This window comes from Hyperoodon ampullatus (assembly GCF_949752795.1).
Source record: "Hyperoodon ampullatus genome assembly, chromosome: 1".
NCBI classification, from domain to species: domain Eukaryota; kingdom Metazoa; phylum Chordata; class Mammalia; order Artiodactyla; family Ziphiidae; genus Hyperoodon; species Hyperoodon ampullatus.
The window spans coordinates 200,072,799-200,097,637 of NC_136914.1; the positions used below are offsets into that span (position 1 = coordinate 200,072,799).

Here is a 24,839-nt window from a genome sequence, read left to right on the forward strand (position 1 = left end):
AAATGAAAATATATGTTCACACAAAAACCTGCACACAAAGATTTATAGCAGCTTTATTCATAATTGCCAAAAACTGGAAATAACTCAAAAATTCTTTAACTGGTAAATGGATAAACTGTGATATATCCATGTAGTAGAATACTACCCAGCCATAAAAAGGAATGAACTATTGATAAACACAACATGGATGACTGTCAAATGCATATTGCTAACTTAAGTAAGGGAAGCTAGAGACAAAAGGTTGCATATTGTATTATTCCATTAATACGACATTCTGGAAAAGGAAAACTGTAGGAGAGAACAAATCAATAGCTGCCAGAGGATGAAATGGGGGGAGAGCTGGCCACAAAGAGACAGAAAGGGAATTTTGGAGAATGATGGCACTATTTTGGATTGTGATAGTTACATGAATATTTGTCAACTCATAGAACAGTACGCCAGGAAGTGAATTTTACTATATAAATTTCTTAAATAAATGCATAAAACTAAAAGTAAAGTAACAGGCCCATGGTAAGTTCAAACAATACAAGGAATTCAGTAAAATGTCTCCCTCCTAGCTCTTTATGGTGATAGTTCTGCATTTTGATTTCAGCAATGATTATATAAATCTATACATGGAGTAAAATGAGACAAAACTATACACACACATTATACCACTGCCAATTTCCTGCTTTTGGCATTGTACAATAGGCCTGCTCCCCAGAGGTGAACACTATTACAAATTTCTTGTGTATCCTCTGCATATTAAATCTAATATTTTATATATGTATATATGTACATATACATTTATACTTACATACTTTTAATACAAACAGTAGCATATTATACACACTGTTCTGCACCTTGATATTTTGCAGCTATTACTTTGGAGATATTTCCATATCACAAACACATGGATCCACATCATTATTTTTTTCTGCTGCATAGTATTCCATTGCACAGTGGTATCATAACTTAATTCAACAGTTTCTTATTAATGGATATTTGGATCTTAACAAGGAATTTAACCTAAGTAATTTGTAAATTTTTAAAACATGAAAGGTCAGCTGGAGTTGAGACCAAACACAGATTCAGGACTCGTCTCCAGAATATCTTTTGACCAGAAGGGGGAATGCAAGAGGCAGAAGGAGAGGCGAAACCCTGGCCAATGGTGAAGTGGCAGGGCCAGATGGGAAATTCTGCCCGGTAGGAGTTCGCCGAGTGGCATCCTACTGCTGGAATAGGAGGCCGTGCTTCAAGACAAGCCTTCCTGAGGCTGCAACTCTGCCGTACCCAAGTGCGTCGGGGTCACGCACCGTGCAGTGATGCGTGACCATCTCCAGCCTCCCGCTGGGACCCACCCCCACCGCCTCCAGCTCACGCGCGCAGGGGTGCGTACACGTGGTGAACTGCCTGGGGCTCCGGCTCCTCCTCCCTCCAGCTCTCGGTAAGCTTTCTGCAGTATCACGTGCAGCCGCGCCGGGTGCAGGATGGCGGCTGCGGCAGCAGCGGTGGGTGTCAGGCTCCGAGACTGCTGCAGCAGGGGCGCTGTGCTCCTGCTCTTCTTTTCCCTGTCCCCTCGGCCCCCGGCCGCCGCCGCCTGGCTGCTGGGCCTGCGGCCCGAGGACACCGCTGGAGGCCGCGTGTCCCTGGAGGGGGGCACCCTGCGCGCCGCCGAAGGCACTAGCTTCCTTCTGCGCGTCTATTTCCAGCCCAGGCCCGCGGCGCCCGTGGAGCCGGTGCCCACACCCACCCTTTCCCCAGGGGAGAACGGCACCGGCGACTGGGCTCCACGGCTCGTGTTTATCGAGGAGCCTCCGGGCGGGAGCGGCGCGGCGCCCAGCGCTGTCCCCACGCGCTTCCCGGGGTCGCAGCGCTGCCGCGAGCAGAGCGACTGGGCATCGGACGTGGAGGTCCTGGGGCCCCTGCGCCCCGGAGGCGTGGCGGGCTCAGCTCTAGTCCAGGTGCGTGTGCGGGAACTGCGTAAGGGCGAGGCAGAGCGAGGCGGCACGAGCGGTGGCGGGAAGCTCTTCTCTCTGTGCGCTTGGGACGGGCGCTCCTGGCACCACCACGGCGCCGCCGGCGGCTTCCTGCTGCGTGTACGCCCGCGGCTCTATGGCCCGGGCGGGGACCTGCTGCCCCCCGCGTGGCTGCGGGCGCTCGGAGCGCTCCTGCTGCTCGCCCTGTCTGCCCTGTTTAGCGGCCTGCGCCTGAGCCTGCTCTCGCTGGACCCGGTGGAGTTACGGGTACTGCGGAACAGCGGCTCGGCCGCCGAGCAGGAGCAGGCGTGTCGAGTGCAGGCCGTGCGCGGCAGGGGCACCCATCTGCTCTGCACCCTGCTCCTGGGCCAAGCCGGAGCCAACGCGGCCCTGGCGGGCTGGCTGTACGCCTCGCTGCCGCCGGGCGTCGGGGACACTGGGGAAGACTACGGCGACGCGTGGACTCACTTCCCCTGGCTCCCGGCGCTCGTGTGCACCGGCGCCGTGTTCCTGGGCGCAGAGATCTGCCCCTACTCGGTGTGTTCGCGGCACGGGCTGGCCATCGCCTCCCACAGCGTGTGCCTGACCCGGCTCCTGATGGCGGCCGCTTTCCCCGTGTGCTACCCGCTGAGCCGCCTGCTGGACTGGGCGCTGCGCCAGGAGATCAGCACCTTCTACACGCGGGAGAAGCTGCTGGAAACGCTGCGGGCCGCGGATCCTTACAGCGACCTGGTGAAAGAGGAGCTCAACATTATCCAGGGCGCCCTGGAGCTGCGCACCAAGGTGGTGGAAGAGGTGCTGACCCCTCTTGGGGACTGCTTCATGCTGCGCTCCGACGCTGTGCTGGATTTCGCCACTGTCTCCGAGATCCTGCGCAGCGGCTACACTCGCATCCCCGTGTACGAGGGCGACCAGAGGCACAACATTGTGGACATTCTGTTTGTCAAGGACTTGGCCTTCGTGGACCCCGACGACTGCACGCCGCTTCTCACGGTCACCCGTTTCTACAACCGGCCCCTGCACTGCGTCTTCAATGATACCCGGCTGGACACGGTGCTGGAGGAGTTTAAGAAGGGTGAGCATGTGGTCTAATCTCCTCCCTCAACTCCTACCCCCTTAAAAAGTATTACCCTCTCATAAACACGTGAGGCTTCAGGTACCCAAAGCAGCTTCTCTCCTATGGTACCAAAAACTCAAGGAAGGCCCTACCTCATGGCTCCCTGGGGCTTTTTATTTCACTTCTCCCTACCTTCCTTGAGGCTGATTGAGTCCCTGCCTCTTCCCGTTTACTTGGCTCACAGGATGCACTGCAGTCCTCCTTCATTGCATTCCAGTATTTTTTCAGGGCCTACCAGTTGCCGGGTATTGTGAGGATAGGACTCAGGAGATGGCCCTTGGAGGGCACTGCATAGCTCCCCATTGCAGGAGGTACCTCTAAAGGTTCCCATAACAAGCAGTCTTTGCTTCCTCACTGGGTGGGAAGCTCACCATTTCCAATTCCAGGGCAGACTCCGTTGCTGGACAGCTCCAGCTGCTGAAAATGTATTTCCTACAAGGAGCAGAAATTTATGTCTCCAGAGCTTCTCTGTGGGTCCTAGTTCTGCCCTTTGAATCACATAGAGTAAGCCCCAGACACCTTAGCCATTCTTCCCCCATATTCATCTTTCCATCAACTATGCCTTGGACACACATCAAGTACCCAGGTTGGAGATTAAAAGTTAACTAAGGCAGTGAGGTCCTTGTACTTCTGGGAACTCTGGTCCCATGAAGTAAGGTAGATCTAAACCTGAGGAAATATTCTGGTAAAGGGAATCACTAAAAAACCTGCATATCCAAATGAATGGAGTTTCCTTCAGAGCGGTCACATCCTCTGCCCTTGACGTCATGCCTATAACATGTTTACTCCATTTCTGGGGTTTGCCTTTGGAAACTGTCTTCTGAGGTTGAGAACAATTCACTCCAGAAAAATCAGCCTGAATACTTTAGGGTTGATCCTCTTGACATTATACAGTTTGACTGGTCCCCCTAGTAACCAGAGTTGACCCAGAAGGACCCTTGGTTGTTTTTGAAAATCAAATCTACCTTCCAGAGTCACAGTTGAGAGCATTCAGAAAACTATCTCACAGACCCTGAAAGCAATTCCAGAAATGATTTGAGAACAGTGACATGGTTAGAATAAGTGTAGAACCTCCCAGAATAACTATTTTGAAAGAGGCATTCATCTGTACTTATGAGTTGGCATGTTTATTGAAAACAAAACAAAGCAAAAAATTAATCCCCAACTTTAGAATCAGGTTTCAAATGTAGCTTCCCTGTGGCTAGCAGGAATCTCATTTGACCATGTGTTTTTGATACATTTTTTTGTTTGTCAAAAATTCAATCTCATTTCATTATCAGCACAGGTACTCTTTGTATATAAAGGCTTTGCATACAGAGAGAAATCTGGGGTCTTCCTCCTGCCACAATATTTTTAGACAAGTGAAATTGTGTTAAATATCAAAAAGTAACCTGAGAAAGGGGAAAAAGTCAAAAAGCTACTTTCAGTCTCTCAGATTTGGAGAGAGAACAGCCCTATGCTTTGTGTTGATATCATGAGAAGGGGAAGGAAATGTATATATACTGTAGCTGTTTTAGCCCAGTCTGGGCTACTGTCTCACGCTCTTCTGTCTGTCTCCCCCCAGTCCTTCCATGACTCATTCCCATTGCATTCAGAGGTTCATCCATATACTTTTAGCATTTTTCTTACATTTTGTGTACCCTACAGAAGGGAGTCTTGGTTCTGGGCATAAAAGCTGTGAAAATCTATATTAGTTTGCTAGGGTTGCCATAACAAAATACCATAGACTGAGTGGCTTAAACAACAGAAATTTTTTTTTCTCACAGTTCTGGAGGCTGAAAGTCCAAGACCAAGGTGTTGGCCGGTTTGGTTTCTTCTGAAGCCACTCTCCTTGGCTTGCAGATGGCTCTGCCTTCTTGCTGTGTCCTTACGTGGTTGCCCCTCAGTGTGTGTGCACTCAGCCCTGGAGTCTCTCTGTATTTGAATCCTTTCTTATAAGGACACCAGTCAGATTGGATTAAGGCTCACCCTATCAGCCCCTTTTTAATATAACCACCTCTTACATGTGATAGCTAAGATAGAGTTCACTGTCACGCGCTTCCAGACAATATTTTTTTTTATTGAGGTATAGTTGATGTACAATATTATATAAGTTTTAGGTGTACAACCTAGTGATTTTTAAGGGTTACATTCCATTTATAGTTATTGTAAACTATTGGCTATATTTCTTGTGTTGTACTATATATCCTTGTAGCTTATTTTATACATAGTAGTTTGTACCTGTTAGTCCCCTACCCCATTGGGTCCCCTCCCCCTCCCCCTTCCCTCTGGTAACCACCAGTTTGTTCTCCATATCTGTGAGTCTGTTTCTTTTTGTTATATTCACTAGTTTGTTTTATTTTTTAGATTCCACATATAAGTGATATACAGCATTTGTTTTTCTCTGCCAGACAACATTTTTAATGAAATTCCTGGGAACTCATCCATTCATTCATTTAGTACTTACTGGCATCTATATAGTGCTAAGCAACAGGGGAAAGAATAAGACTGCCCTGAGAAAATTAACAATCTACAAGGGTGGACAGTGTTAGAATAAAGGCAGTCTTCTGAAGCAGAAATTGTGTCTTACTAACCTCTATATCTCCAGCACCTTGCACTGTGCCTCGCATGTAGTAGGCTGCTGGAAAAAGTCACTATTGATCAGAAATGAGTCCTGTTGCAGAATTTCTAAATCTGGTCTAAAAAAAGGCACGGTAATGTTCCGTCAGTAAGTGGTTAGTTTGCAATTAGGTAGATCCCTAAAGAGAAGCAGGCCATTACACCACCCCAAGAGATTTCCATGCCCCTGTAGAGCCTTGCTCTTTCCTCAAACTGTGGTCCACGAGCCAGCAGCATGGGCCTCACTTGGGACCTTTTTAGAAATGCATATTTTCATGCCTCACTCTAAATCCACTGAAAAAAAATCTGCATTTTAGCAAGCCCTCAAGTGACTCATGTGTACATTAAATTTTCAGAAGCATTGTCTTCAGAGAACCTTATTAACAATGATTGATAGATTAACTTAGAATAGAATAAATACAAGGTATAATTATCAAGGTAGGTGTTCTCTGGCTCCAAGCCATATAATACGGTGGTCATTTTCTATAAGAGTTACGTTTGCATCATAGGTTAGGAGAGGAAAGCTGAGTTGAATTACTTTTCTTTACCTTTAAAAATAACGTTTTAAGCAAGTCGTAATAGCCCTTCCATTTCCCTCACTTCCTTGCACTTCAAGTAACTTAACCACCTAAACAAACCCCGTAGGAGGTAGGAGAGGAAAAAGGTAATTTTAATAGGAGCAACGGTTACCATTAACTGAGCAACAGCCCTGCCAGGCCCAATGCCAAGCCCTTGACATACTCAGAACAACCCTCCTGGGGAGGTATTATTACCTCCATTTTACAGATGAAGAAACTAATGCTCAGATTGATTACATGACTTGCTCAACTTTCCACAGCTAATAACTGACTGAATTGTGATTTGAACCAGATCACAGGACCCCAAAGCCTGTTCTTTTTTCCACCACACCAGTCTTATTCCATCTCCCATCCCAAAACTCCTGCCACCCAAACGGTTCAAAGCTGTCCTTTCACCTCTGACTTGCTACCCTTCAGTTTCTGCAGGTTGGAAATGTAGCTTTTTATAATTACAATAACTGCTAACATGCATATTGAATTTTACAAAACATTTCTACCTACCTCTCTTATTCTTTTTTTTTTTTTTTTTTTTTTTCCGGTACGCGGGCCTCTCACTGTTGTGGCCTCTCCCGTTGCGGAGCACAGGCTCCGGACGTGCAGGCCCAGCGGCCATGGCCCACGGGCCCAGCCGCTCTGCGGCATGAACCCACATCCCCTGCATCAGCAGGCGGACTCTCAACCACTGCGCCACCAGGGAAGCCCCCTCTCTTATTCTTAAAACAACTCTGCAGGTATAGGTGAGGACCATAAGAACCAGAAGCGTTACTTGTACTGCCTAAGTTCATCACTCACCTGGTATATTCCAAGGCCCAGATTCAAGTCCCGGTCTTGTAATTCCAAAGCTCTTATCCATATGGGATTTTATATATATATATATATATTTCTTATGAGCTCCAGGTCTTTAGAAGTAGGGGAAAAGGAAAGCAAGCATGCTAGCTTTACAAAAAGGAACAATATTTCTCCTCACCTGACTGTGAGTTCCTTGAGGGCAGAGAATGAATCTTACTTACTTTGTATACTCAGGACAAACACAGTGACCTTGATGGCTAGAGGCTGAATAAATATTTATTGAACAAGTGATCTTAAATAGCTAATTTCAATTATATTTCTATGTTTGAGTGAGGTGAACCTTAAGTACAGGATAATTAGTGTTGTTCCATTGACCATAATCAATCTTCCTCTTCCCAGTTTATCTACCCCAGTTAGTGACACACCTGTGCCCCCAGTCTACCAAGGGAGAAACCTCTCCTTCACTCCCCACCCTCATCCTACTAATCACTGTCTTAGTCTTTTCCGGCTGCCATAACAAAATATCAGACTGAATGGCTTAAACAACAGAAATTTATTTTCTCACTGTTCTGGAGGCTAGAAGTCCAAGATCAAGATTCCAGCTGATTTGGTTTCTGATGAGAGCTCTCTTACTGGCTTGCAGACAGCTAGCTACCTTCTCACTGTGTCCTCACATGGCCTTTCCTTAGTGCATAAGCACAGAGAGAGAGAGAAACAGCTCCTGTCTCTCTTCTTCTTATAAAACTACCAATCCTTTTGGATTAGGGCCCCACCCTTGTTATCTCATTTAATCTTAGAGGCCCACTGGGGGTTAGGGCTTCAACATATCAATTTGGAGAGGGGAAGGGACACAAATATTCAGTCTGTAATAATCTCCAAAGTCGGCCAAATATTTGGAACAAAGTCTGAAAAAATTTGCCAATATTGCATATTTCTTGTACTGATACATAACTTAGTCTGCTATTTCTTCCACTTAGGTTATTCATTAATTTTATTCAGCAAATAGTTACTATACACCTATTGTGTAGGCACAGTGGAGAACACCACCAATAGGGCCCCTGTCTGAATGGAGCTTTCATTCTAATACAGGAGACAGAAATTAAACAAATGAGATAGAAATTAAGAGCATAAGCTTTGGTACCAGACTGCTCTGGTTGCATCCTGGCCTTGGGCAAGTTATTTAACTCTTTGCTTCATTAGCTGTAAAATAAGGGTAATAATAGTATTTACTCATAGGGTTGTTTGAAATATTAAGACAGTATTGCATAATACTGCTTATTTAGTAACTGTCATATAATAAATGCTAAATAAATGTTAGCTTTCATTATTAAATTTAAACACAAATCTGTTACATACTCATTTGTGCAAATGCCTCCTGAGAAGTTCTACTTCCTCCGGTTTTTTTTCACCCTCAGATCCATCCTCTCCAGTGCCAATAAATAATCCCTGGTGTCGTCATCATCCCCTGCTTCAAACACTGCTGCCTGCAGGATAAAGTCTAAGCTGTGCAGTCATGACCTGCTCCCCGCCCTCCCCTGCAGATTCATCACTCATCACTACCACAGCTTTACGCTCCAGCAACGCCGAACTCCGTAGCCACACTGTGTTATTTCTTGCCTTTGTCCCTGTACTCATGCTGCCCTCTTTGTCAGGAATATACATTACCCGACTAATCCCTAGTATAGCCCCTCCTTTAACATCAGCACAGGGGCCACCTCCTCTGCGAAACTTCTCCTATAAACCCCAGTTTTGGCCAACTCAGTTGTTCAATATCTCTATTGTTGAACTAACAGGCTGTATTTTTTTTTTTAAGAAGATGTTGGGGGTAGGAGTTTATTAATTAATTATTTATTTTTTTGCTGCGTTGGGTCTTCGTTTCTGTGCGTGGGCTTTCTCTAGTTGTGGCAAGCGGGGGCCACTCTTCATTGCGGTGCACGGGCCTCTCACTATCGCGGCCTCTCTTGTTGCGGAACACAGGCTCCAGACGCGCAGGCTCAATAGTTGTGGCCCACGGGCCCAGCTGCTCCGCAGCATGTGGGATCCTCCCAGACCAGGGCACGAACCCGCGTCCCCTGAATTAGCAGGCAGCTTCTCAACCACTGCGCCACCAGGGAAGCCCCAACAGGCTGTATTATTAGTATGTGTTGGAAAGTGCTGCCCACCCATATAACGAGCACCTGAAGGACAGAGTCTGTCTTATCTACCTTTGTAGCTGTAGCCCGTAGTGATGGATATAACACAGTAAGTTTTCAATAAATCTTTATTGAATGACTGAATGAATGCCTGGAAGGGGTTAAACCTTAATATAATGGAAGGGATCTGCAGAGCTCTAGTAAATGAATCATTCATTATCTCCAGCCCAACCATTCTGGACCATGCACAAGGACAAAGTCAAATTTTAAATGTTAGAAGAGAAGTGTTATGTATTATCTTTCTTCACTTCTTTAGGAAACAATTATTTAGCCCTTTTCAAAGCACTGTGCTAAGAGTTGGGTGTATGAGATACAGTTCCTGCTCCCAAAGAGCCTTCAGCCTAATGGGAGAATAGCTTTCCCCTTTATAAAGCTAGAAGGCAGGCTGGACTCACCTTTCCCCCCAACTTCCAACAATGTTACCTTTTGCAAGTCATAGCTCAGCATATAAGAATGTGGATAAGACAGACTGGTACCTAAATCATTAAAGCAAACATGCAATAATAGAAATCCTAACATGCAAGGAGAACATGGAGGAGAGAAATTATGATAGGGTTATTTTGCTTTTATAAAATTTATACTAAGGTTTATAAATTTCTATATTTATTCATTATAGAAAATTGAAAAATATAGAACAAAGTATTAAAATCACCTGAAGATAATCATCCCACTGTTCTGAAATAATAACTTTTAATACTCTGTCATGTTAAAAATATATTGCATGCAATAACAACCTTAATCAAACTCTTAAACAGAAAAAAAAAAAAAGAAAAGAAAAACCCTATGGTCTTGCCTTCTTCCACAAATCAAATATCCCATTCTAATCTTCAGAGGGAGTTTTTTTTTTTTAAGATGTTTTAATGTGGACCACTTTTTCAGTCAGTGTTTTGCTTTATCACTCCAAATTCCGGTGTGAGCTATTTTAGCAGAAAGTCATCCCACTGCTTAATTCTATAAAAAGCTGCCAAAACATTAGTGCTCCATTCTTTGTCTTCTACAAAAGAAAATAAAAAGTTATTTCACTCAAAGTTATATTTCACTGGTATAATTAGATGTAATATGCTTTAAAATGTGTTAAACATTGCTAAATAATAATTAGTAAAATTTAGAATGAGATGTTTACCTTCTAAACAATAATTAGAATAAACAGTAAGCAAAGCATAGTCCATCATGCTCCCCTACAGGGAGGAAGGAGAAAAGGAAACAAGGAAAAGTGAAAAACAATAAATTATACAAGGTTCTAACATTGCTGGTTTATATTTCTTTCTTTTCAATTTTTCATTATGATTGTTGTAATATTGTTATGCAATATTTGGTTTTTTCTTAGCCTGGCAATAGAAATACCAGGTAACAAGAGAATCTGAGCTGGAAGGGGCACTGAGACACCTGAGAGAGAATCTAATTCACACTTTTTTTTTTTTTTTTTTTTTACGTTTAGTTATCCTTTCCAGGACATAACAGCCTTTGTTATCAGACTCTCTTTTTATCTAATCTAAATCCCACACACTGCAGTCAAATCCCATTTCCTCTTTTTATCATGCTTTGTGAGTCCTCTTTTATTTGGAGAATATAGTAGCTCACCTCAATTCCATTTTTTAACAACCAAATACATTTGGTTGTGTTTCTGGCTCCCTTAAAGCATTTGGTGTCTCAGCGCAGGGGGCCTGTGGATTTTCCTAGTACTCTCTTAAATTGGTTTACCTCTAGGCCCACGTTTAGCCACCCCTGGACCTTCAATAACAACTCTCCATCCTCTATTTTCTGTTGTCTGTTCCCTTCCAAACTGAGATTCTTCTCAATTCCTCCTTCCCTCCCTCCTTTCCTGTGACGTTATCTTGTGTGAGGCCTCCAGCCCTCCTGGTGTTTACAGTCAAGTAGAGAGATATACAGGAATCAATAAACAATTACAAATGAAGACAAGTGATTTGAATAAAAAGTATAGGGAACTATGAGAGCTTATAATAGGGGGGCCTGACCTGGTATTATAGGTTACGATAAACTCCCCCCTCTCCCCTCAGAGATATTTGTGCTGAATCCTAAAGTGTGGAAAGGAGTTTGCCAGAGCTTTCCGGGAGAAAGGAACAGACATCCAAAGATTCTGAGGAAAGAGGGCCGTGTGCGTGCCGTGCACGGTTCCTAGGCCATTTAACACCCATTCGGGAAAGCGCCACCTCTGCCACCAACCTTCCCTCTGCCAACATTATCTGAGTGCTGGGCTACCAGGGCTCTGGGAGATGGACATGGATATAAATATCCAGGAGCTGAAAAGAGGGATGAAAATGATACAAAGCAGCCTGGGGTACAGGGAAGGGCATCCAGACAACATCTATGGGCGAGGGGACAAGGGAGAAATAATTCCCTGGAAGGACCTGGGAAAACTTCTCTGAGGAGGTAACTGAAGAGGGACTCTGATAAGCAGTTAGGAAGGGAAAGGGCATCCTAGCTGAGGTGGGAGCTTGAGCTAGAAAAATAAAGGCAGAAAGGGAACCGAGACAACGTTCAAAAGCTGGTAAAACCGTGATTATAATGTTGCTTTTCTTCTAGCTAAATGGGGAGCTAGGCAGATTGAGGCATTTGTCAAACCTAATTTACATTCCCTCCAAGTGCCGAAACTGTATATTTTAACCATTTTTGGTGATGCTATTTCTAAAATGTTTTATACCCATTCCAGCCTTCCTTAACAAAGGATCCTAAATATAACAATCTTTTCTTGATGACGCATGATCACGGTCATGAGAGTGTAGTTATTTTATGCTGTATTATAAAGCAGTTCTCCGTCTACTTTTACATTTTTCTCTGTCCTCTGGCTGTCAGCTTCTAGTTCTCTTTGAGTCGGCCTCAAGCAAATCCCTGCCCTCACCTCACTCATCACAAAACCACTCTGTGTCAATTCTATTTAACTGAGAAACCAAGTAAATACATATGTTGCGAATTGTGTGCCTGGTGTAGAATAGGCTTCAATAAATATTTGTTGAATAAATTATTAATTAGGCTTTGACTGGGAGCCTCAGGTATGGGGTTGATATATAGACCAGGGATAGTTCCTTCTGGGACCAGATTCAAGACCATGCAAAGTCAGACCTCCAGATAATGGGTCGTTACTCTGCTATTTTTGCAGTGTTGCTTAGCAAGTCAAACTGCCAACCAGCTTAGAGTCTAGTGACTAACAACTATTTTTTCATGCCCTGGTGATGCTGGTTACCATGGTGTTCTGGGTGACATGCCTGGCTTTTTTTATAATTGCCTTTTAGTGGCTCGAGAAATTTTTGGTGATAAATGCGTTGATTACTCTATTTCTGATGAAGTAGAGCAGGATTACTACAAAGTACAGCCTTTTTTTTTAAACTAGAGAAAGGGACTGTTTTGTTTTTCCAAATTTAGGTGATTGCTGCAGGACTGGTAGGATAACATTTTTTGTGTTCCTATTCCTGATTTCATAGAAAGTGATTTGATTTGATTGTATAAATTTTTTTTTAAAGTCTAGCATGTGTCAAGGTAATTTTTCTCATTTTATTCTTAAAATTAAAATACAAACATTAGGAGTTCAAGCTCCTTTGTAAACTCAAGAAGCTGTAACTATTGGCACTGTTAAAATTCTGGTATGTCATACATCATCACAAAGAAACGTCCTATTAAGCCAAACTGTTTTTGTAGCCCGGGACTGTTTAGCCTTATAAAAGCATAGAATTTTAGAGCCAGAAAAAAGCATGCTGGAGATCACCTGATCCCATCCTTTAATTTTAAGGCAGAGAAAACTGAGGCCCAGAAAAGACAAATTATAAAATAGCGATGATAATCCCTTATTACCTTTGCAAAGATCTTTCCAAACAGTAACTCATTTTGTGCTCACCATGCATGTGAAGTCAGTAGAATTTATCCCCATTTTGTATGAGGCACGTGGAATCTGGAGACACAAGTGTCCTGCTCAGTGTTAGTGACTGAGGCAGAACAGGAAGCCACATCTGTGACTTGCTGTCTCAGACTGTGGAGCCACAGGCAGAGATAGTCTTGGCCCAGTTCATCTGTTTACTAGCAGTGTGACTGGGGCAGGTCACTCTACCACTCTGAATGAGGCTTACCTTCCTTCTTCTTAAAATGGCAATATTGATCCTACATTGTAAGCTTAACGCAAAGACTAAAGATAATGCTTGTACAGCATTTAAGACATTCCACCGTTTGCCTCTCTCCTCACTGATCTAGTTAAATGAATTCTGTCTAGTTAGTTGTTTTGTATAACAAGTACTTTCTCTGATTCAGCCCATGTAGAAGTCATTGTATATAATAAGAAAATAAAAGTGAGAGCTGTTTACTTTGGATAGGGCCCAGAAGACCAAAATTGACTGTGGAAATTTCCTTATATTTCTTTTATCCTATCTTCAGTTCGGTTTCCTCCTGCATCACTCTGCCCTTCCTCAGACATCCCAGGCAAATAAAAAAAAAAAACCTAACCTACAAACAAATATCACAGCCAGATCAATGAAACCCCTTAAAGCTGCAAGCAGTCCACAAAATGAAATATCAGGCTGGACGTGGGAAGGGTTGAGCCGGAAGGCAGACATATTGTGCTGGGGAGTGGGGGGACAGTGACTCCTCCTTTCCCCTTCACAGTCTAAAGCCCTCCTCTGCCTTGTGAGGTGCTGGGCATTAGTTCTGCATACTTTCAGCCATTTACACAATAAGTTCCCATTTCTCTTAACACATTTGGGACAGGAAACCTGAGATCTGGCCTGAAATGTGGAGTCAGCAAGGTGTACTGGGAGAAGCACAGGCTATGGAGGCAGACGGACCTGAGTTGTTTCCTGGCTTTATGGCGTACTAATTCTCGGCCTTGAGCGAGTCACTCACTTTTCTGAGTGTCATTTTCCTCATCTTCATATTAGTAATAACAATCCCCATTTTGCAAAGAGATGGTGAAGACCAGAGGTGACACATGACCCCAGGTTACAGTAGGTATGGTAATCACCACCATGGCAAAAACTGGAAAATCAAGTGGATGTTGACCTGTGCTCTCAGGAGTCAGCTTGGTTTAGATCAGAAACAGTCTGGAGAACGTTAGAGTAGCTGTAGGCGGTCTTCACCTGGAATGAAAACCTTCAAAATAGCGGGTTTTCAGGCCACCTCAGGTGTCTGGCTTCCTTCAGATAGGGCCCCCAGAGCCACATCTCTCTCTTTTCCCAGAGACTAGCCAAGTTTGGCCATAGCCCCTGGGCTGGCTCAGAACTAATAGATCTGCTGGACAACAAAGTCCTTTCCATGTATCCTCCTCATATCTGAGATTGCTTTGTGGCCTGAGAATGACACCATCTGCCAAAGCTTAGCCAATGGTGATTGTTAAGCAGAGGATCCTGGTTATGTTTAGCCTGAAACTAGAGAGAGTCAAACCGGCCCCACGGGCAGCCTCTTAGGCCAGGTGTGTGCCTAAAAGGCCTGAGGTTAAAATATCCAGTCTTGTTTCGTTCATCTCAGAGCTTTCCACAAATCCTAGCTGGGTAGGTCCTCTTCAGTTCCCTGAGTTCACATTTTGACTCCACCATTTATTGGCTGAGTATCCTTGGACCAGTTATTTTCTGAATGGGGAAGAAGCATTCAGAAATATTTTCAAAAGCATTCAAAATACTCTATATTTTGATAGAGTAGTGGGAAAGAAGGCAAGGTATATACCCTAAACCATGGAGGCCTCTAATGGCAGGAAAAAGAGTTCAGAAATGATCCTTCGTGGTTATTGGTCCATGTTATTGAGATGGGGAATAACTTCATAAGTGCAATGTTTGGGAGCAGTCAATCTGGTTTTAGTGGATAGTATGCCTTAGAACAGAAAAAAAAAAACAAAAGGAGGACTGGTTAGGATATTAGTGCAGTCATCCAGGATACAATGAGGGCATGGAAATTAAGAACTATACACCCAAAATTGGAAGGAGGGAAATATGAGACTTCATTACCTTCTGGAACTCCTTCTCAGTCTCCTTTACTGTTCCTCCTACGTCATACTCACTGATACATCATCAGCACTTGGAACAGGACCTACCCAAGAAACATGCGTAAGACAGCAGTTCTTGTTGTCTCTCAATAGATTCTGGAGAAAGCTGGGGACCTGGCCAAACATTTCTAATTCACAAAATGAGGGCTTCTCACAATTCTCGGGAACATCTCCTCACAATCTCCATGACTCTCCTGTACCCTGTATGGAACCTCTTAACAAACTGTTAAGTTCTATATAAATGTTAATGATCATCATTGTCAGCCTAAATTATTTCACAGACATCCCGCTTTTCTAGTAAGTTGGAAGGAAACTGAAATCAATAGACTAGTAGTCGTGAGAAGGAACTTGAAAAATTCTGCTGGTCTGTAGAGGGACAGCTCAGCAGATAAGGCCACAGTTCCCATTCACAGAACCTGATAGAAGGGCAGAAGAGGGTATTAGCCAAGATTTAAGCCACTCCCTCAAGTATGCCATTAGGAAGTAAACACAACACTCATCCGTGGGAGGAGAAATAATGCATATTAGAAACCAGCTTTTGCCCAGAAAAAGGTGAAAACACTTGGGAAATTTGAGCCCCCCCCCGCCCCAGTTTTAAATACTTGTGAGTCATCCCTCAGGGTTGATAAGATCTCTGATAAAGCCGTGAACCTACTATGCCCCAGACCCACAGCTCCCCAACACTTCTGGAGCCCAGGAAGAGAAGGAGTACCAGGAGGTAGGTCTCTTAAAGGCCAGCCTTTTTGAGGGAAGGACCTCGGGTATGTGTGTCATGGGAACAGCTGGGTTTCTTGTCCCCGTGTCAGCTCAGAACAGGGTTATGTGATTGCTGATTCCTGTTCCAGTCTGTCCCCAAGAAACAATGACTTCCTTCATTTGTTTGTAGATCTCTACAGGCATTTGAGGGAATCATAAAGGCTGATTGTGAATTTAAAATGTTTCTAAATAGATTACATAAGTACATTGTCTTGACTATTACAATTAGGACTTAAAATCTCTACTGCCTGGTGATCACATAGCTTGTCCTCAAATTGACCTTATAAGTTGTAGACAAATGGTGGATTTTCACATGGAAGTTATGGCACTCTTTGTGAAACAACATAAGATGTTAATTTTTTTAATCCCATTATATGAACTAATCTCTTAGTGCAGGAAGTATGGCTATATTATATATATTCTGGGCTCCACATAACAAAAATTATCCAATTATAGAAAATAATTTTGGATGAATTGGGAGATTGGGATTGACATATATACACTAATATGTATAAAATAGATAACTAATGAGAACCTGCTGTACAGCACAGGGAACTCCACTTTGCTGTACAGTAGAAACTAACACAACATTGTAAAGCAACGATACCCCAATAAAAAAAATAATAATAATTTTAAGAAATCACTTTTCCAGTTTTTTCTGTTATGATAGTCATTTTTTTTGTCATCTGCTAGCACATGTTAGCAGAAAAGTGAGAACAGGTGCCAGAAGTTTAAGAACATGTGTTGAAAAAAACAACTTTAAATGGAGCACATCCTAACAGTTAACATAATCTAATTTAAGCTACAAAACACTTCAGTCCAACTGGGCAGGATGTAGTTGTTTCAAAGGATAATTTTAGAACCACGGATGCATTTTAAATGTTCATTTAAACACATTGTATTTTATTTTTAAAAAAGGTTTTAGTGTCTAGTTTTAATACCATCTATTACATCAACTATGGATTTTTATTGTCTTAGTTCAGTTCCTCAGGCACTTATTGGCTGCCTGTTATATGGAGAGAACCCTGTCTCAGTGTATGTGCCTTTGTCCTGAAGAAGCTTATGATCTGAGGAGGAAACGTGGTCCAGTAGAAGACACACACATTGCAAGATACGAGAAGCGGCAAATTGTGATAAATGCGCTAATGGAGTTATCAAGGGCTTAGAGACACAGGCAAGGAGAGGTTGATACAAAATGGGGAAAATCTGGGAGAGCTTTCTTGAGGAGCTGGCACCTGAGCTGGAACTCGAAGGGCCAGTGGAGACAGAGTAGGAGAAGGAAACAGTGTGAGTGAGGACTTGGAGAGTGGACGTGGAGGAAGTTGAGGAGCTGGAGGGAACCTGGTGCACCTGGAGTCCAGGATGATTAGAGGATGCAGCAGGGCACGCAGTCAGAAAGACGGGGAAGAGCTACATTTTACAGTCTTGATAATAGCGAACTAAGGAGCCTAGATTTGATTTTGTGCACCCTAGGGAGCCTTGGCAGGTGTTTGAGCAGGGCAGTGGCCTGATCAGATCAGTTTGGGAGTAAGTTGAAAGATGCGTTGAAGGTAGAGAGGAAATTAGAGACCACTCTTGAGTGATATGGATACCATCTTTCCCATTATGAAAAATCCCACTAAGTAGCTATCTTGTGATTTGAGGTATTTGATACAGAAATTCATTTGTTTAAATGTTAATGGTTAATTATGCCTCTGGCAAACTGACTGCTCCTCTTACCTGATATTTTTAGCAATGGCCAAGCAAAAGTTTATAAAGGGTAGTAATGATAAGGCATGAACTTCCTTTTTTTTTTTTTTTTTGGCAAGAATAACATCTGAGTCAGTACCCTAGATATTCTCCTAATTTAAGGAGATGTTCTCTTAGCCAAGAAAAGAACCACCCAGATTGACATTTTAGAAACAGATCCAGGAAATGCATCTATCGGTAAATGAAGACAAATCAAGGTGAAGCAGGACTGTTAGGTAAGACTCAGTCGCTAGGTTAGGAACGAACCTGGTTACCTGGGTTCACAATCCAGCTCCGCTGCTTACAGGCTGTGTAACTTTAGGCTTATTACTTAACCAATCTGTGCCTCAGTTCTTTCACTTGTAAAATAGGGATAATAATGGTACTTGTCTCAGGGGTTGTTATTAAATGAACTGATACATGTAAACTGCTCCAAATAGTACCTCGCTCGTAGTTAGAGCTCAATAAATGTTAAAACTATTATTCAGTGGTTGGACAGCTCAATAAATGTTAACTGTTATTCAGTGGTTGGACAGCTCAATAAATGTTAACTGTTATTCAGTGGTTGGGCAGTCAGTTAACTAACTACCTATGACACATCATAGTTTGCACAGCGTTTTCACACATCCACCACGTCATTTGAGCTCCACAATTACCTTATGGATATTGGTTGTCCTAGTTACCACTGCTGCTAACAAGCCACCCCAAAACTTGGAAGCATAAAACAACAATCATTTTATTATGCTCACAGATTCCTGAGTCAGGAATTCAGACAAGGTACAGTGGGAGTTGCTTATCTCTGCTTCTCTGTGACTGTGCCCCCAGCTGGAGACGTCTTAGATGGCTGGGGAGGACACCAGTGGTGGGGATGGATCCACTGCCAAGATGGATTCTTCTCTAACCTGTCTGGCACTTTGGTGGGATGGCGGAAAGGCCAGGCTCAGCTGGGACTGTCACCTTAGCACCTACATGTGACCTCTGCACCATGGTGGCCTCACGATACTTGTCAGACTTCTTAGAGTGTTTCTACAGCAGAAGATACATGCCTTTTATGACGCAGCCTCAGAAGCCTCATAGCAGACACTTCCCTGTTCTCTATTGGTTGAAGCAGTCACAAACCTGCCCAGACTCAAGGGATGGGATTAGACCACACCTCTCAGTAGAAGGCATATCAAAGAATTTGGGGGCCATGTTTGAAAATCACCATACTGGTATTATCCCCTAATTCTAGATGAGAAGATTGAGGCTCAGTACAGGTTTAATGATTTATCCAGGATTAGTTGCACAGATAGTCACTGGGATAGTAAGGGGTGGGGGCAGGGAAGTTTGCTGGAAGAAAAAGGCTTCTAACCTAATTCTTCTGACTCCAAATTCTTGTTCTCTCAATTAGATTATTCATCGTCCTTCAGCTTAGATATACTTGCTAACATAGGAAAGTTACAGAAAAAAAACATTTAAATGACATGGTTTATATTAGGTAACTTTCTTAAGAAGAGACAGTGATGTAAAAGTATAAAGTTTGCATTTATAAGAACTTGTACACAAACTTCATATTTTAAAGAGGTCCTGGGATGGGTTGAGGCCCAAGACTGGTCAGGGGTCAACTTAGTGTAATATTCTCACAAGGAAAATTCTCTGAAAATGTCCCAGATGCTTAACTGTGACTTCCTTCATCTCTAGGAAAGTCTCACCTGGCCATTGTCCAGCGGGTGAATAATGAGGGAGAAGGGGACCCCTTCTATGAGGTGATGGGCATTGTCACACTGGAGGACATCATAGAGGAGATCATCCAGTCGGAGATCCTGGATGAAACTGACCTCTACAGTAAGTGCACAGCCTTGGCTCTTGTCCAAGGCCATCATATTTTTCTCTGAGATTCTCAGAGCTGGCTTAGTTTGGTGAACAGTGTAAAAGGGGGTCAGGACAAGCCCCAGGCATTGCTGTGTGTCAGCCCCCTCCTGCCAGGAGCTGGCACGGCAAGATGCCCTGACTTGAACCATCCCTGAGTCACTGAGAGTGTGCTAGCTAAATGTTTATCCAGAGGGAACCTTCAGGAACACAGCCAAGACGATGAAAAGGAGACCTCCTGGCCTTTGGATGGAAAAGGAACCAAAGGAAATAAAGAGTACCTCGGATGACCCCTCTGCCCTTGTTTCTGTCCCCTGTGCTGTTCCTGGTTTGTCTCTTCATCCACCTAGACACAGACCCCAGCACCCCCTGGGGTTCCACTCAGGATCCACTCATTCAAAACGTCCGTGTGCCGTAGAGACTCATGAGACTGCCCACCACAACCTAAGCTAAACCTGAAGTCACCCTTTTAGTCGCTCTTGTCCCTTGTGCGTTTTCAGCCCTGCCTCCTGGTTTCTCCCTCTCCCGCCTTCCCACCCCTGGCTCTGGTCCCTGCTCCCTCCTTTCTGGCCTCCTCCCCCCACTCCCCACTCCCCCTCAGGAACAACACGGACTCCTTCTTGCAGATAGTGACTGCTTTCAGTTTCTGAGCCTTATCACAGCTTTGCTTGCAAACATTACAAAGGCCTGCTTTCCTCAGGGATGGGAGTGTTATCTAAATCCATGGGAGTCCCTAGGCCAGGAGTTGTTTCCTCCTCCTGAATGAATTTCATCACCTGGGACAGCAGTCCCTTTTCCTCCCCTCAGATAACTCATTCCAGACCCCTATCCTTAGTTTGCTAGAGGCAGCTGTTCAGAGACTAGCTCCCTGTAGAAAAGGTTTTGAGACTCTAAGGCAGTGAGTGGTGCAGAAAGAGTGCTTCCCTTTGGGGTGAGACCTAAAAGTGGGTCAGGCCTTAACGAAACATAGCAGGAGTGTCCCAGTGTCTGCTATTGCTGTGGAGCCCTGGCTGGGCTCATCTTCTTGAGTTAGGGGTTAATTTCTCCCTTCCCCATTCCTTTCTCCCTTCTCCACCTCTGCCCATGGCTCATGATTTAGAATTCCCAAGTGTCTCAATAGATATAGTGGTGAAAACATTCACACTAAAGTGTTAGTGGCTGATAGTAGTGACAGGGGTCTAAATGAGTAAGCTCTTCTAGGGCCTTTGTTGGAACGACCTAATACTCCAGATGCTCACTAATAAAATAGAAGAAATGAAGAGGGAGATCAGAAGACTGATTCTCCAATAATGAACTGTTCGCTGGCATTCTGTTGGAGGAGGGAGAGGAGATATTTAGACAAACGTGTCATGCAAATCGGAAGGTTACTCACTAGTCACACAAAAGGACTGGTCTGATACATGTATTTGCTGCTGTCTTGCCTAACCGTCCTCTCTCTAAAGGAGAGGGTTTTCCCACTCTTATAAATAAGCTTCTGGCATGAATCCTTAAGAGTTTTGAGAAGGCCAAGGAGCCAGGAATACAGTGTTACTTCTCCCCGGACCCTGACCCCCAGGGCAGCTGGGCCTGTATCTCACCACTGTGGCAGCCAGACACAAGGATTGTTAAAGCCAGGGCCCAGAGTCCAAGGCAGGCCCACAAGAGAGCAGTGCAGTGGAAGGCACTTTCTCTCTTCTAGAAGGGAACCCAATCGTGTGGTGGAGTGAGCTCCAAAGGGAGGGGGAGAGTCCAAAGGAACCCCTGTCCCTGGAGTTCATTCCCTTTCATTTCCACTGTGTCCTCTCAGCCTGCACTGAAAGTTCCCTGCAGCCCTGTTTTGCTCTAGGCCAACTTTGGAGAAAACCCAAATCTGTTTCTCTGCTCCCCTTAGCACAGGTTAAGATAGACTAAGGTTTCAAAATTTTACTCAATACTAAGGGAAAGCAAAAGAGACATGACCAAAGAAAACATCCCCATTACCCCCTTACCCCCTAAACATGTTTTTTAAGACAAGCTTTTAAAAAGCAGGAAGAAAAAATTAAACTGGAAAAAGCAGGGATTTTCTCAATCAATAATCACAATAGTCCTGCCTGAGGCCGCCACCCAGAGACCACACCTTTATGGATTACAGGGCTATTTCCATTTTTCCTCCTTCTTTCCTTTATTTCCCCCAATTCTCTCCCCGTGGAGGGGCCAGGGTTGAAGCAAGAGAATTGTGAGCGGGGAGAGGGGCTGACTGCCCTCCTCCCTTGGGTGGCAATGCCTCAGGTACCACTCAGAGTGCGGTTTAAATCAGCAGGAATAGACCAGGTGAGCTCAGCTCTGGGGACAGGAGAAAGGCAGAGGCAGAAACCCCCTGGGCCCTGCCAAAGTCCTTGAGGCTAAAAGTGCAAGTTCCTCATGTTTGAACGTTCTTTTGTAAACATTTCACAGATAGGTTCAGATTGGAGTCTCATCATAAGAGACTCCTGAGATGAGCAGAAAAATTATGATTAATCACTAACCTTATTGTATAGATTAAAACACACAAACACTCTGATGCTTAGAGAGCTTGCACAGCTCGTAAGCAGGGGGGCCAGCCCTAGAAGCCTGAACTTGGGAGCCCCAGGCTGGCCTTCCCCTTTTCCACTGTTCACCACTTCAGTGCAAGTAACACTGAGACATGGCAGCGGCTCCCACCTCCTATCCCTTATCCACATCCTTCCAGTCTCTGGGAAAGAGATGTTGCGATGTCACCTACAGTGGACACTTTCCAGAAATCCCCGTGGTCCCAAAGGAACTATCTGTCTCAGGTGACTATGGTGAAACCTCCAAAAACCATTAGCGATTCTGAGATAGCTGCAATGTGTCCCCTGTCCCGACAGCCGACAATCGGAAAAAGCAGAGGGTCCCACACAGGGAGAGGAAGCGGCACGACTTCTCCTTGTTTAAGCTTTCTGACTCGGATATGAGGGTGAAGATCTCTCCACAGCTTCTGCTGGCCACGCACCGCTTCATGGCCACAGGTATGATGACTCTGCCCGCCTGCATCTCCACCCCAGGCAGGCAAGGCAGCTCTGGAGGGTGGGACCCAGGCACCAATCACTTTTAGTACCTTACGACCTAATTCCAATTCTGGGACTGAGAACCACTGTTCCAGGAGAGGAGGTCATCTTAGGTGGGGTGACAGGACTCCACGTACTGTCATTTTCAGCCTCAGGCCTGATCTTCTAGGTGGGGAAGTGAGCATAATGCAACTCTGCTTTTCTCTCTTCTACTCGAAAAAAGGGCTGAGGAATTCACCGCTGCACTTTCCCTTCCTCCACCTGCTTCAAGGCAGGAGTTGGTGGGCCCCAGAGGGTTCATCAGGGAGGGACAGGCGATGTCCTGTGCAGCCGCAAAGGCCCTGGGGCCGAGACCCTCCAGGGGCCATGTAGGCCTGTGAGCTGCGAGTTCTTCAAATACAGATGTGGATTGTGAATACTGGAATCTTTAGAAAGAAAAAAAAAGAGAGGATCCAAAGATAAACTTCTTCTTGTGAAGAAAGTAAAGTTTGTCTTTGAACCGTCTAACCTTCTCATCCATGCCTAATTAATGTGCTGACCCAGAATGATCACACACATTACTAAGTTCAATATTTAATTACTCTAACTTGTATTTATTGAGTATATAATGAGTGCTAGTACTGTTCCAGTTACTAAAAAGTAGAAAATTTTAAATTGGAGCTTCTAAGAGAGTTACAGATGTAGAAAATAAACTTCTGATTACCAGGGGGTAAGAGTGGGGAGGGATAAATTGGAAGGTTGGGATTGACACATACACTACTATATATGAAATAGATAACTAATAAGGACCTACTGAATGGCACAGGGAACTCTACTCAATACTCTGTAATGGCCTATATGGGAAAAGAATCCATAACAGGGTAGATATATGTATATGTATAACAGATTCGCTTTGCTGTACTGCAGAAACTAACACAACATTGTAAATCAATATACTCCAATAAAAATTTTTTTAAAGTTCAGGTCATAAAATAAATAAATAAATAAACAAATACATAAATAAATTGGAGCTTCTTTAGGGTTTTCAACATGTTATCTAGTTCTAAATACAGATTTCTTTAATTACTGGCTGTCTGATTTCCTAGAACAAAACAGCTGTATCTGTTAATATAATGACATACCATAATAGTATAGTATAACATAACAATATAAATAATAATATCTATTAATATGTAAATATGATACAGTGATGCTTCTCATTATTGAGAAATTCACACTTAAATAATTAACTGTTCCTGTTAACTTGAAGTTTCATTTCATTCAACAGATACATGTCATACAAATAAGTCAGATTAAATTCTCTGTATTTCATTTGATTGTAGCATTAAAACTTTTTTAGCCATGTTTACATGGCTTACTTATCCATGTCCAACTCAGTAGTTGTGGCACGTGGGCTCAGTAGTTGTCGCACACAGGCTCTAGAGCACAGGCTCAGTAGTTGTGGTGCACAGGCTTAGTTGCTCACGGCATGTAGTATCTTCCTGGACCAAGGCTCGAACCCGTGTCCCCTGCATTGGCAGGTGGATTCTTAGCCACTGTGCCACCAGGGAAGTCCCTCTTGTTGCTTTTTGAACAACTTATTGAGGTATAATTGATATACAAAAAAACGGTACACATTTAATGTATACAACTTGATGAGCTTGGAGATAAGCATACACCCAGGAAACCATCATCGTAATCTATGCCATAAACATATCCATCACTTCCAAGAGTTTCCTCCCACCCTCTTTATTTGTTATTATTATTTTTGCGTGTGTGTGTTAACATAAGATCTACTGTCTTAGCAAATTTTTAAGTATACAGGATAGTATTGCTCTTAGGCTCTATAGGCTGTGCAGTAGATCTCTAGGATTTATTCATCTGGCATTAACCGGAACCCTGTACCCTTTGACTAATACCTCCCCATTACCTCCTTCCCCCAGCCCATTCTACTCTCTGCTTCTATGAATTTTACTATTTTAGATTCATCATATAAATGGTATCGAGTAGTATTTGTGCCTGTGCCTGGCTTATGTCACTTAGCATAACATCCTCCAGGTTCCTCCATGTTGTCACAAATGGCAGGATTTTCTTCTTTTTTTAGTTTATGTACAGCTTTAAATAAAATCAAGGAGAAAAATAATAACAAAACTGACATTGCCAAAATGGTGACCTGTTTCTCCTGAGGTGCCAGTGCAGGGACACACATCCCCAGAGGGCCTGAGACACACACGTGGGCTTAAGACACCCACCCACCCAAGGGAACTGCAGGAATCCTGCTAGCTTGGTGCCTGAG

The 24,839-nt window shown here is 43.8% G+C and overlaps 1 protein-coding gene across 2 annotated transcripts in view; it reads left to right on the forward strand.

The window, feature by feature from the left end:
* The window catches only part of CNNM1 (cyclin and CBS domain divalent metal cation transport mediator 1), a gene marked incomplete at both ends in the record, with an annotated part of 392,548 nt that overhangs the window by 344,802 nt on the left and 22,907 nt on the right, over positions 1 to 24,839 (forward strand). The window contains 3 exons of one of the 2 annotated variants that reach the window (XM_079714931.1): positions 1,469 to 3,033; positions 19,374 to 19,517; positions 22,385 to 22,525. In XM_079714931.1, the coding sequence (XP_079571057.1) occupies positions 1,470 to 3,033; positions 19,374 to 19,517; positions 22,385 to 22,525 (1,849 nt within the window). Of the gene's footprint in view, positions 1 to 1,468; positions 3,034 to 19,373; positions 19,518 to 22,384; positions 22,526 to 24,839 lie in introns of those variants that run through there. The other variant, XM_079714930.1, reaches the window with a different exon arrangement.